Source organism: Podarcis gaigeae (genome assembly GCF_964106915.1).
Source record: "Podarcis gaigeae genome assembly, chromosome: 3".
Classification (NCBI taxonomy): domain Eukaryota; kingdom Metazoa; phylum Chordata; class Lepidosauria; order Squamata; family Lacertidae; genus Podarcis; species Podarcis gaigeae.
This window is the reverse complement of record NC_139680.1, coordinates 70,448,117-70,461,193: the sequence shown is the minus strand read 5'-3', so window position 1 is coordinate 70,461,193 and position 13,077 is coordinate 70,448,117. Positions and strand designations below refer to the sequence as shown.

Here is a 13,077-nt window from a genome sequence, read left to right as displayed (position 1 = left end):
GGAGACAGAAGAATACCAACAATGATAGCAAGGTTTGACACCTTTTTTTAACCAGCCCACAAAAACTTGATCTGCACAGATTAGAACATAATATTGCTTATCTCCATACTCTGAAAACCTTCACCTTATGATTTCAGCAATCGAGTTGCAGTTAAAGGCAATCTCATTAATAATCCAAAGAAAAAAGAAAAAGAAAACCCAGCATTTACATCTGGCAGTGTCAGAGTTTTTTCTGAATAAAAATAAGATATATTTCACCAATACTATCTAATAATATTAGAAAGTCTTAAAATGGTTTAAGGAATAGAAGGAGGGAAGTACCATTCTATTAGGTACAGAAAAGCTTATGCAATTATTCCCTGTATTACATGCAAACCAAAGGTAAAATATGAGCATTCATTTTTAGTGCTTTTAATCTCTCTTCCCTTCTCAGATACACTGTAATAGATCATATGCTGTAATGGATCATATACAATGATCTATTACAATTGAAGTTTTAAAAAATCTGAAGAGAATGAAAGGGCTAGAAATGCAGTTACTAGTTTTTGAAAAAGACTGTATCTTTGAAGATAGCATTTCATTTCCTGTACTGTATCTTGAATGCCACAATATATTTATTACAGCAGTCCTTTTAAAAGATGTCTCTTCTTGGGTGCATTTGTGTGATTCTCTAGTTTTCTAAACTAAAATGATTTTTTCACCAAATAAGATCAAAGGTTCAAATTACTAACCCAGTAGGGTGTGTGTATATATCACTCTATCACAAAAAACTATGAATGTTATATTCAACTGAGTCATAGTAAATCCACTGAAATCAATGAACAAGTTTGTCATGATTAACTTGGTCCACTGTTTTAATGGATCTACTTTGAGTATGACTTAAGTCAGGTACCACCCTGAATTAGAAGTTAATCCTACCAAACATATAGTAGTTAATTCTGCCATTATGGCACCTCTAAAAAGTGGTAGTACTTGCAATTACATTCACACATGACACACAATTCCCGCATTAGGCCAACCATTTTATAGCAATATTTCAAGTTACAACAAACATTAAATTTGTTTTTCTCCCCTCAGTAAAGTACAACATGGCCATAATCTAAGAAAATATAAGTGGAGGAAGGCCATAACTGTGGGATGAAATTGCTTATTTTTACTGTGATTGACATGAACTTAAAAAAACGGACCTCTATGGCTTGATTCACTTAAAAACCATGTCATAATAGTGCTAAATACCCATTGATGATCCAGTAGCAAGCAGGGCAGGTACAGCAGTGCTCTTCTGGTTTCCCAACATGACATGTTGCTCCCACTTACTGAGAGGAGAAGCAGCAAAGCAGTGGGGAGCTTGTTTTCTAGAGGTGGAAAAAGATCGTGGATGGTCCTCTGTAAAGGACACATGAAAAGTCTATGTGGTAAATGGCTAATTTTAAATGTCTCATTCTTACAGTGGTTTCACCATGGAACACACCACTGACCATGTGAATTCTGATGGGCTAAGGCCTCAGCACTTAAGCTATTATTTATCTGGGTATACATACCACTTCAAGTCAAAGTATTGAAGCAGTTCCCATAAAATAATAAACATACAAAATACAATAATAATATACAGGGTGAATCTTTTAAAAGAGGAAGGTTCCCCGTGGAACATGTGTACTCTGTATCCATGGGGCCTCTTTTAAAGGACTCACCCTGCAATTACTGATACAAAGTGTATAACTGTGTAAATGTTGTGTGGCAATAAATTACAATTGAGTCAAATCTTGTGAGAAATAACTAAGCAGCACAAAGGATTGCTGTATCCTAGTAAAGAACAGCTTATACAGCATTTACTAACAAAGCATTAAATTGAAGGCCAGCATTATGGTGATGTAGGCTACCTTGGGAGGTAATAATCAAAGGCCATAAGCATGTAAAAGTTTTAATAGATATTGAATAGCCATTTTATGATCAGTTTAATTTCAGAGTAGAGGATAACAGCAGATGGGAATAAAGAGATGTATTAGATCCTTAACAAAACTAGACATGACCTGCTGTGCGGGCAAAGACTGTTCTATATTAACCTTTCCGAAAATCAAGACAGCCAGGTGCAATTTTATGTTTACCATCATTTAATTTAACTAGACAATGTAGAGGAAATATTCCAATACTGGTGAATATAGGTATGACATTGGTTCATACAATTAACATTTTGCACCTGAGAAGGGAAGGAATTCCAGAGTAGAGGTGCCACAACTGAGAATGTCCCCTCACATGTCACCACACCCTGTATCTCAAGAAGATTGTGACACCATGAGAAGTGATAATGATGTCCCCTGATGATCATAAAGTCTGGGCAGGTGTATAAGGGAGCTAGAGACTTTACAGGCATCTGGGTCTCCAGCCATCTAGAGTGTTATATATCAAAACAAGAACAGCTTCACAGCAAAATGTAGATGTAGGGTAGATTTCTGTGCTCGAACTAACGTTCACTGGAAGGGAGTGCGACAAACTGATGCAAACAATGGTGACAAAATGACAAATCACTCAGTCCTTATGTCAACCATTCAAGAGTTTTTAAAGAATTCAGATGAGAAAATGCTGATCATATAACAAAATAAGTAACTTGTCCCCAAGTTCCTTATTTAGTATCTAAGGACTAAAAGTGACCAATGAAACACCAAACAACACCCAAATAAGAGATCCAAAGAGGATTCAGGAAATTACAGACTGGTTAGCTTAATGTCTGTGAGAAAAGCATTGTTAAAGATAGAATTACCAAGCAGAACAAGTCTTGCTGAAGAAGTCATGCCCTCAAAGCAGGAACTGAGCACATGTTCCCATCAGAGGATATAGATATTGAATAGCTTTGGGGACAAGGGAATGATGAATCATCACCAAACACTATTCTCTGAAATGGCTTAGGGAACAGGAGCCAAACCACTGTAAAACAGTATCCTCAACTCAGATTCCCTGAAGGTGATATAGAAGGATAACATGGTCAATGGTACAAAACACCAATGAGAGATGAAGGAGAACCAACAGGGTTATACGTCTCCTGTCTCTCTCCTGATAAAGGTTATGCATCAGAGTAACCAGACTGATTCAGTGCCATGATCACAGAAGCATAGAGTTGGAAGGGACCCTAAGGGTCATTGGTCCAATGTCCTGCAATGCAGGAATCTCAGTTAAAGCATCCATGGCAGATGGCCATCCAACTTCTGCTTAAAAACCTCCAAGGAAGGAGAGTCCACAACCTCCCAAGGGAGACTGTTTCATTGGTGAACAGCTCTTATTGTCAGAAGGTTTTCCTGTATGTTTAGTCAGAATCTAAACCCAGATAGTTCACATCTGCCAAGAATACTTAGAGTTGAGAGGTCAAACCCCCCCACCCCCGATCACCTTCCTGAAGTACATATACTGCAACAGTAATGTTTCTGCCCACCCCCACCCTTTCTCTATCATAGAAACATGTCTAAGCCATTGCTCCAGGTTTGGGTAGCCTGTGTGTTGTTTTACTCTAATGTAAACTTCTCTTTAATGCTATCTTGGTGCTGTATATAAATGAACAGAGCTCTTCTGAACTCAAATTGGGACTCAGTGGTTCTTGCTAATTTTCTTTTCCCAAGAAATGGGGGAAATTTCCACAATCATTGATCTAAAATGTTGGTTTATAAATAACTGTCATTATATTCCATCAGCCCATCAACTATGCAACGCTTGTACACATATCACTTGTAAAGCACACTTACTTGTAATGTAACTGTTTAGCAAAATGATGTTTTATCAAAGCAAAATGTAACAAGAAAAAATAATTATGGTCCTTAAGTGCCGATAATGGGGGGAAAGAATTGCCTGATAGCAGCAGTTTCTTCAGTCTAATAGAGCTGGAACAACAAAATTCAGTATTGGAAAATAAAAGAAAGGCAACATGACTGGAAATTACAGAATGTTGTATTTTTCTTCCAGCAGTGAAGGCAATTGACCATGGGACAAGATTAGCAAGGGATATAGTAATTTCTCCGTCACTTGTGTCTGCAAACCAGAAATATGCTTTATTTCACCCATAAACTGTTGACCTGGATACATGGATCACCAGGTGAGGTTTCAGTCATAAATAGTTTATGCAGTGCACTTGCTGATTTAGTGGTATGGTTCGACGATACATCAGAATTTTCACACATAGGTCAACAAGGGGCTGCATGTGTCATGTGGTTAACTCCAGCAGTATATCAGCCAGTGAAAATTGCAGTAAGCATAAATGTACTGTGTGTATGTGGGTGTGTGGGTGTAAAACAAAGGCAAAGGAAAGAAAGCACATGAGGTAAAAAAGAGCGTAATATGCTTTAAAAGGTATTTGGATAAATTATGTTTCATACATGTGTTGGAATACCAGTCAGAAACAAAGCAATAAACAAAATGTTATGCCGGGTTAAAACAATGTAACAAGTGGAATAAAGGTAAAGGTAAAGGACCCCTGGACAGTTAGGTCCAGGCAAAGGCGACTATGAGGTGCGGTGCTCATCTCGCTTTTTAGGCTGAGGGAGCAGGGGTCATGTGGGTCAGCTTTCCGGGTAATGTTGCCAGCATGAATAAACCGTTTCTGGTGCAACAAAACACCATGATGGAAGCCAGAGCACATGGAAACGCCATTTACCTTCCTGCCGCAGTGAGACCTACCGTATTTATCTACTTGCACTGGTGTGCTTTTGAACTGCTAGGTTGGCAGAAGCTGGGACAGAGCAATAGGAGCTCACCCCGTCATGAGAATTCGAACCACTGACCTTCCAATCAGCAAGCCCAAGAGGCTCAGTGGTTTAGACCACAGCACTAGCCGCTCCCTTTCATGAGTGAAGTGCAGTAACAAGGGTATGGAACCATTTAGGTTCTCTAAAGTCTTTGGTCGCTTATTCCACTGAGAATACAGATGATATACCACTCAGTACACACAGTCCTGGGGCCACCTTGGATACATGATAAAAACAAGGACAGGAGTGTCTCCCTGTGCAGAAAGTGAGTGATTCTCTCCCTTCACACACAACCTGGAAGCAACAGAGAGAAAGTACCCTTTGTTCCCAGTTCTGTTAAATGTTCAAAGCATCTTTATTCATGTCCCCATTGGCAGCCATGACTTCACTGGAGAAAGTGAGGTCAGCTCAGCATGAAAAATCTAGCAGCATCTGGAGTTATAGAAGGGATATACTAGTTATATGTACTGTCAATGTGAACAGCTATGACAAAATTTAAAGACTGTCTGTAACATGGAACTGGAAATGGGGAGAGGTGGGGCATGTTCCTCCCTTGATGTTCCACAGCTTTTAGAATCTGTTCTCATTTTTGTTCTGTACAATCTGAAAGCCAGGTGCAGATACAGCAAAACCAATTTTTCAGAGCATAGCAATTTTGCACTGTCTTTCACAGAAATATTCTCCCTAGAATAGAATTTTAATTGAGTACATTAATTCAAAATATGTGTGACAAATAAATACAACCCATTTGAATCATTAGACAACTTTTTGCTGCACATTTAACATAGAAATATGTCACTTTAAGTAGTGAAACAAATTTTAAACCATATGTCCCCTTGAGATGTAACATATTTGTTTACAAACATGCAACAGAAGTGAAGAACCATTCTGAAAATAAACATAACTTCCTGTAAATCACTTAACCTGCTTTCCAAAAGGAGTCCTAAGAAAAATGTGCCAGCCTATTCCAAGTATAGAACATTCTTAAAATCACCAGAGGCAAATCTTCTCCTAAGAAACACAGCAATGAACAATACTAAAGCAGAATCATCTCTTACTTGCCCCACACCTAGGACTGTACATAAAAGCAAGTGTACGGCTGATAGGGATGGCTTGTGTGAAACAGACTTGTGGGCTGAGTTAACTGGGCCCATGAACTAGATATCTACACCCCTGTTCTATGCTGATGCTCCACAATCCAGATGAAATTATGCTGTTTTTAATTTAGCAAATTTGCTTTGCTGAGCCAACTCTACTGAACAGCAAGTAGTCTGGTCCCCAGCATTAATAAAGTCAGAACCTGAAGCTGGAAGAGGTTATCTCAGCATCAGACTACTAATTTCCTCAGTCAATTGTTATTTCTGAGGGACTCCTTCAATTCAGAGGTAGGTTCTGATGCATGTCCTCAAGCAAGCATGGTAGCAACATATCTAACAAGTTCAGGGAGCACCAGTGACTCTTTTGATCCCTATTAGAAAAACAATCAACAGCACAAGTACAGTTTTCAGACCCAGTGCTGACCGGAAAAAGTTCTGGAAAGGAGGGCAGAGCTACATTCTATTAAAAATGGCACTGCCACCAAAAACAGTAAAATCTTGTTGAGTTTCCTCCTCCGTTATGTGACCTTACATCATTGTGCTGAGTAGTTCTTTACCTCTCACAGCAGCAGCCAATGAACAGGAGTAAGAAAAAAATATGTAGTGTAATAATATCTAGACATTTAGGTTGTACCACTTGAGGAGTGTTCAACATGGAGCTGTTTGTTTTGACTACAGTACCATGTTTCATGTACTACATAGCATTGCATTCACTTTTCTGGACTTCTGGGTAGTCCCAGAATACTTAGGGATTATGTAATTACATTTTATCTGATGTATACTTTATTTGGCCAGTTTTTAAAACATGACTTTTTTTTAAAGGAAGCAGAATTCAGGATTCTTGTCTGGCCGTATAGTGTTTTATATCCACTAGCCAATAATCATTATATTGAGTGCATATTAAATGCCTTGATGTTGTTACATTTGTCAAAATGGAGCACATCATCTGACTTGGTGAATCTTCTATTTTCTTTTTTCAGTCATTTAAGATGCTGAACTAATTAGGCTATTAACACATCAGAAGGAACTGCTAAGTATTAATAACTTTTAATTAATCACTGCTGAGTCAGTTCTATTTCACACAGGCTAATACTGCATTTCCATCTAAGAAATTAAGACAGTAATTACAAATTATACAGCAATAATAAATAGGAAGTGTTATAGTTTCTCAAATGTGTTAGACGGTATGTTATAAAAACCCAAATACAGATGGTTAGGAAAGCTGATGAAGGCTGCAATCCTATCCGTAGTTATCTAGGAGCAAGCCTCATTGAAAGCAATAGGACTTTCTTCTGACTAGACATGCATAGGATTGGAATGTAAATAAAGTTGTCACTTAATCAGCCATAGAAAATGCTTGTAACTTTGGCAGAGCTTTCATGTTACAGCTACAGTGGAACCAAGGATGGAGAACCTCTGGCCTGTAGACCAATCTTGGCCTGCAAGCAGGTCCATTTGACCCACCAGGTCTTTTCCCCAAACCACACCCATCTACCTATCAGATGATGGCATGGATCCAAAATTCTTTAAAACACAGGAAACTAAGGGCCAAAAGTGCAGGTAAAAAGGAAATGTGTTTTTTAAAAACAAAATACCTTTTACAAATGGTCAGCAATCTAAGCATACACATTATTATACATCATTTCAGATCTGTTTATACACACACACATATACACACAAAAAACTTTGTTAATATATTTAGAAACATTTATCTGAGCACATACTGTTGTTTTATTTTAATTCTCATTTTATGTAGCTGTTGCATGTCTTATATCCAAAGGAAATAAATAATATTTAAGAATAAATGAAAGGAAAGTTTTCGCCTGGCATCCGAAACTTGACAAGGATGGCACTAGGCAAGCCCCCTAGAGGAAAACCTTTTTACAAGTGGTGACCCACCACTGAAAAGGCCCATTCTTATGTATCCCCTCTCCAGACCTCCTGTGGTGGGCACACATGGAGAAGAGCCTGGGTCAGTTCCTATGGAGAGAGACAGTCCTTGGGAAAGGGCTGTAGCTCAATGGTAGAGCATCTGCTTGCATGCAGGAGGTCCCAACCCATGGCATCTCTAGGTGGGTCTAGGAAAGAACCCTGCTTGAGACCCTGGAGGGCTGCTGCCAGTCAGTGTAGACAATACTGAGTCAGATGGACCCAATTGTCTGACTCAGGATAAGACAGCTTCCTAAGCTGAAGTACTGGGGCTCTGAGATGCATGATACTATATAGGACAAAACCAGCACTTTGAATTGAACCCAAAAATAATTGGTAGCCAGTGCAATCAGGTCAGGATTGGTGTTATATGTGCTTAGACTGTCTTGCATCAGTGAGCAACCTGGCCACAAATTCTGCACCAGCTGCAGTTTCCAAATTGTCTTCAAAGGCAGCCCCACATATAATGCATTGCAGTAACCTAGTGGTGGCTGCTAAGTATGATGGCAGGAATAGCAAATATGGTGCCTTCCATGTGTTTTGAACTGCAGCTCCCATGAGCCCAAACCACTATGGCTAATGGTCAGAACTGATTACAGTTGCAGTCCGATATTTATGAAGTGCACCACATTGACTACCCCTATATTAGGGAGTGGAATCCAACATTGCATGAGCAGAAGATAAACTCACATAGTAGATATCCTCCCTCCCCCAAGGCTTTTTGGCCCTTGAAACTGCTGAAAAGTCCCTCCAGAAGGTCGGGGGGCCAAAAATTGTGGGCTGTGTCCTATGGGGGCGGGATTAGCTGAAAATGAAGGAATCTTGTGTTTAGATAATGCTACCTCATAAAATAGTACTGTCAGATACCTTTAGACTACAAACTACTAACACTAGAATACTAATTCCACTGATTTAGGCAGGATTTCAGTAGGCAGCAGATGGCCTTAACCAGATTATTGACTTGTGTGTGACTTACTTTAATGTGTTTAAATCCAGACAGTTAGTGACTAGACTTAAGATTCCATGAGTGTTCCAGTTAACACTTAATACACAAAGTAAGTTTGTATTGCACAACTGTGATTACAAGTCTTATAGTTAACTCTAGTGGTTCCCCACTAATCTATAGATAAGCTGTCAGGAAGTATTGCATATGTTCAAAGTTCTGATTCCAGAAGTTAATGTCTTTTCATGGGATGGTTTTACTCACCTTTACTCAGAATAGACCCAGTGAAATGAAGTAACATGACTAAGTTAGGTTCATTAATTTCAATGGGTCAACATTTTATTGACCAACAATGATGGCCTTCTATTACAAAAGAAGCTTTTAACACTTTAACTTTTAGCATATCAGGGCTTACAGATATCAAAATGATTAACTTAATTTAATACATTTTAAATCTGTGCCTTTACTCTGTATGCTGCAGAGGTCGACAGGGTTTTGTTTCAAAATATTCTGGGCTGTTTAATCTGCACAGCATTTCACAAACAGTTATTGATCACTACTGAATAAGATAAATTGATGACATGAAAATGTTTTTACTTTATAATGCATATAAACCATTACAGTCGTTTTCACTTGACAGCATATAATAGTTGTTAAAGCAGATCAATGGCATTTCCATTTACCTGACTATGTTATGCAAAAAGCATTTACTTGATACAACTGTCTAACACTTATCAAACTAATTTCCACTTCCTATGCTTTATATAATATCCATAGAATACAACACATGACAGTGCTAAGCTTTGAAGATTCCCTTTGGTCCTCCTGCATCATAAATTCTGTCTTCTCACTAAAAAGCATAAAATGCATTCCTAATTCTTTTAAGCATTTATTTACCTCAGGCACCTTCACAAAACTCCATTTATAATATGAACTGCACAATAAGGGTTCATTATTTTAACAACAAAAATAAAACACTTTCAAATACTAAAAAATGGGTTTTTTTCTCCCATTGATTTGTTTTAAAATGCACCTTGTAAAGAAACACCAAATTTTGGTACTGTATTGAGTTCCAGAAGGTAATAGATTCAAGTTGTGTCACAGGTTTGACAAAAGACCTGTAGCCATGTCACAGACATTATATTATTCTTATTTTTTAATCTCCAGAAATATTTAACTATTGGGTTCTCAATGAATAAGAAGAAAAACCAGATACCAGAAAATATGGCAGTGCAACTTCAACAGACCTATAGCCAGGGCTTTCTTTTTCAGCCGGCACTCACCAGAACTCAGTTTCAGCACCTCTCAGGTGGGTGCCATTGCCATTATATGAGAACAAGGGAGGCGCTCATGAGTTTCAGCACCTCTTTTTGTAGCAAAATAGCACTGGTACAGCAATTATAAAAGCTTATTGCCTCAAAAAATTTATTCATAATTCTAATCATCTGACCAGTGTAGAAGTGTAATTTACTTTTACATGGTCCTCCGTCTATTTAAAGCATAATTTTATAATGTTAAAAGCTACAAGAAAACCAGTTTGATTCAATTCTTCCCTCTCCTTAGATGAGTTCTTAATATGATTCTGGAGAGAATAGCCCCAGACTTAAGGGGGGGAGAAGGTTCTACTGGGTAACCCCTATTTACTTTAAACTTTTAATTTGCTTTGTATCTCGCTTTCTCAAGAGAAGGGGCCGCACCAAACATGAAAAGAGATGGACACAGAAAGTGGTTGCATCCATTCAAGAGAATGGAGAGAAACCTGCTTGCTCTGGAATTCCATGTATGTCAGAGCAATGAACTGTCACATTTCGTCGATGTTCCACAATTCTCCATACCGCCCAGAGGGCCTAGGACAACACAGTTAGATGGGTGGGGTATAAATAATAAAAATATTATTATTACCTTGATGCTGCTCATTCCCATTCTTCTAGCCTCATCAGATAACATTTTAATTGTTAATTGGCTAATAATACATAATTTGCATTGATCAAAAGTCCCTAACTCATTTAATAGCCCTTTCCTCCCCAAGTAACAACTACTGTTGCTGTATCACCTAAACTTTATGGGCTGTGAAGTAAGTTGCGAACTAAATAAGATTATGCATAGGGTGGCAATGTGAGTGTAAGGTAAGGCTTGTGAATATCTTACTGAAATACCAGATTATATATTTTTTTTTACATCTTGCAAATTGTATTATCTTAATTAGCCTGGCTTCCAACAAACCCAGTTAGTTTCATCTGCATTGCTATACTAAAATAATAGCACAAAATGTTAAGGTAATTACTTAAAAGTGACCAGTCCAACAATACATCAAGTGGTTTTTAAGAAGAATGGCAGCTTGGTTGTGGCATGCAGAGTTTATACACTAATTCTTCATTAAGTAAACTTCATTTTTAAAGACATAAAGTGAAGTAAAAATACTTCCCTACTGAAATATTTAAACTGCTCAACAGCAAGACTACATAGCTTAGCTAGACCAACTTTATAACAACAGGAATATAAAAACATTTGGAATAACAAATTCCTTTAAAACTAAATTACCTTTCAAACTGAATAAATCAGTTTAAAACTTTATTTATATTGGGTACCAAGGCAGGAAATAATGACACCAAACTTTACCAATTAGAAAAGTTCTGAGAAGGATCAAGAGGTAGAGTCTTAACTTGTCAGGTGAAAGCAGTGCAGGGGTGTGTATAATCTATTAATGAATTAAAAGAGTGCTACAAAACTTTACAAATTAATTATTGGTAGATTACAGAGCTGCTCCAGTGCTTCTGTAATGTGTTGAATAAGCTCTACCAGTAAGAAGTAATAAATGAAGTTGTTAATTTTGCTCCATCCCTGGAGAATAACAGGAGAGGGTGCCAAATGTATCTGAGTTTATATGCAGTAGTAAAATCTAACTGTGCTGTTAATTAACCCTGCCTCAAGCCCCTCCTGGCTGGAGGACTTGCTAGGTGCGGTAACTGCTAGGATCACTCACCATTCATATTCTTAAAGATGTTTAAAATGGGGAGAATCTGTCGATAATAGGGCACTAAGGCTTCCCCCACCATGTCAGCTGACACAACCAGGTGCTGGAGAACTTTGAGCGTGATGCAGATGACCTGTCGGTTTCGAAGGTTCAGCGCATCTTTGATAAAGGAAAAGAGACAAGCAGAAAACAGAAGAATTAATTTCAGGAATGTACAAGGGAGGGGGAGAAATCCTCTAATGGACAAATTTAATTAAACTGTACTCTGCTGGGGATTGTAAGTGGGCCTTTATTAGCCCAGCTTTGAAGGAACCCAAAGATGGATTGCAGCCCCAATGTTATAAAACACTGCCTTGTCTGACTGTTATTTGTTCCCACAATTTGTGCTGACTCCTCACTAACCCCAAGAAGGCAGCTCATTATTCCTCCTTGCTGCCTATGTTACTGTTTCCAAAAAAGAAAGAAAGAAAAAAAGCTATCAGTAAGTACCACTGGGACTAATGGAACCGCGAAGGCAACCCGCAAATGTTGACAATAGAGACATTCTAATGCAACAATTAGCCTGTTTGTATCTGCTTGCTTAGCAATCGCTTTATTCATTTCAATTAACAATTCTTAGTATTTGAAGAACCAGCACAATGAGACAAATGTTTACAGAGAAAAGCTTGTAGGCTTCTTTTAAAAGACAAACAATCTGATAAAGAATAAGGATTCTTGCCTACTTGAGAAATTTTTGTGTAGTTTTAAGCAGCTGAATTTTGCTATGGCTTTCAATAATATCTTTTGTCTCCATTCACTTGTTTTATGTTTTATTTTTAAAGGAAGAATTTTGTATTCTCCCTTGTCTTAAAAGTCAATTATATTTTCAAATGTATAATTTGAATACAAATTATCCAAGTTATTGGCCTCCTCCTCCTCCAAAATGATGCAGCCTTGGAACAAATGTTTAAATGTTTATCATGCGTTCACATTTTTGCAAAGTTGTAGCAGAATCTTTAAGCCCACTTGTGCAGTTATGGAGGACTGTCTAATACTGATGGATTAGCATATTATGAAGCCCAGCATTGTGAAATCCTTTTTCAAAATAACAACTAAATTTGAAAATTTTACACTGCAGATGTCACAGTCAGAAAGACAATCAGAAGGGATATGCTATGTATATATGGTTGAACTTGAATATTATGAATACAGAATGATTTCCATGTGAAGGAAATATAGATGCAAATATCAATAATCACGATTAAACAGCTCACAGCTTTATTAAATAGAATGTGGAATGATACATGAACTATTCAGGATAGCATGGAAGAGGTGTGACTCTAACTTTGTTGTATTACCAGGGAGACTGGCATGGACAGACTAGGGGAGATGTTCCCCTGGCAAAATCAGTTCACCCTTCAGCTAACC

The 13,077-nt window shown here is 37.9% G+C and overlaps 1 protein-coding gene across 2 annotated transcripts in view; it reads right to left on the bottom strand.

Annotated features, from left to right (window-relative positions):
• PACRG (parkin coregulated) overlaps positions 1–13,077 on the bottom strand; it is a 210,932-nt gene that overhangs the window by 90,976 nt on the left and 106,879 nt on the right. Inside the window, exon 4 of one of the 2 annotated variants that reach the window (XM_083732802.1) lies at positions 11,680–11,829. The exons of the other annotated variant lie outside the window; for it this stretch is intronic. Coding sequence (XP_083588928.1) covers positions 11,680–11,829 — 150 coding nt within the window. The remainder of the gene's footprint in view (positions 1–11,679; positions 11,830–13,077) is intronic. 2 annotated transcript variants of the gene reach the window in all.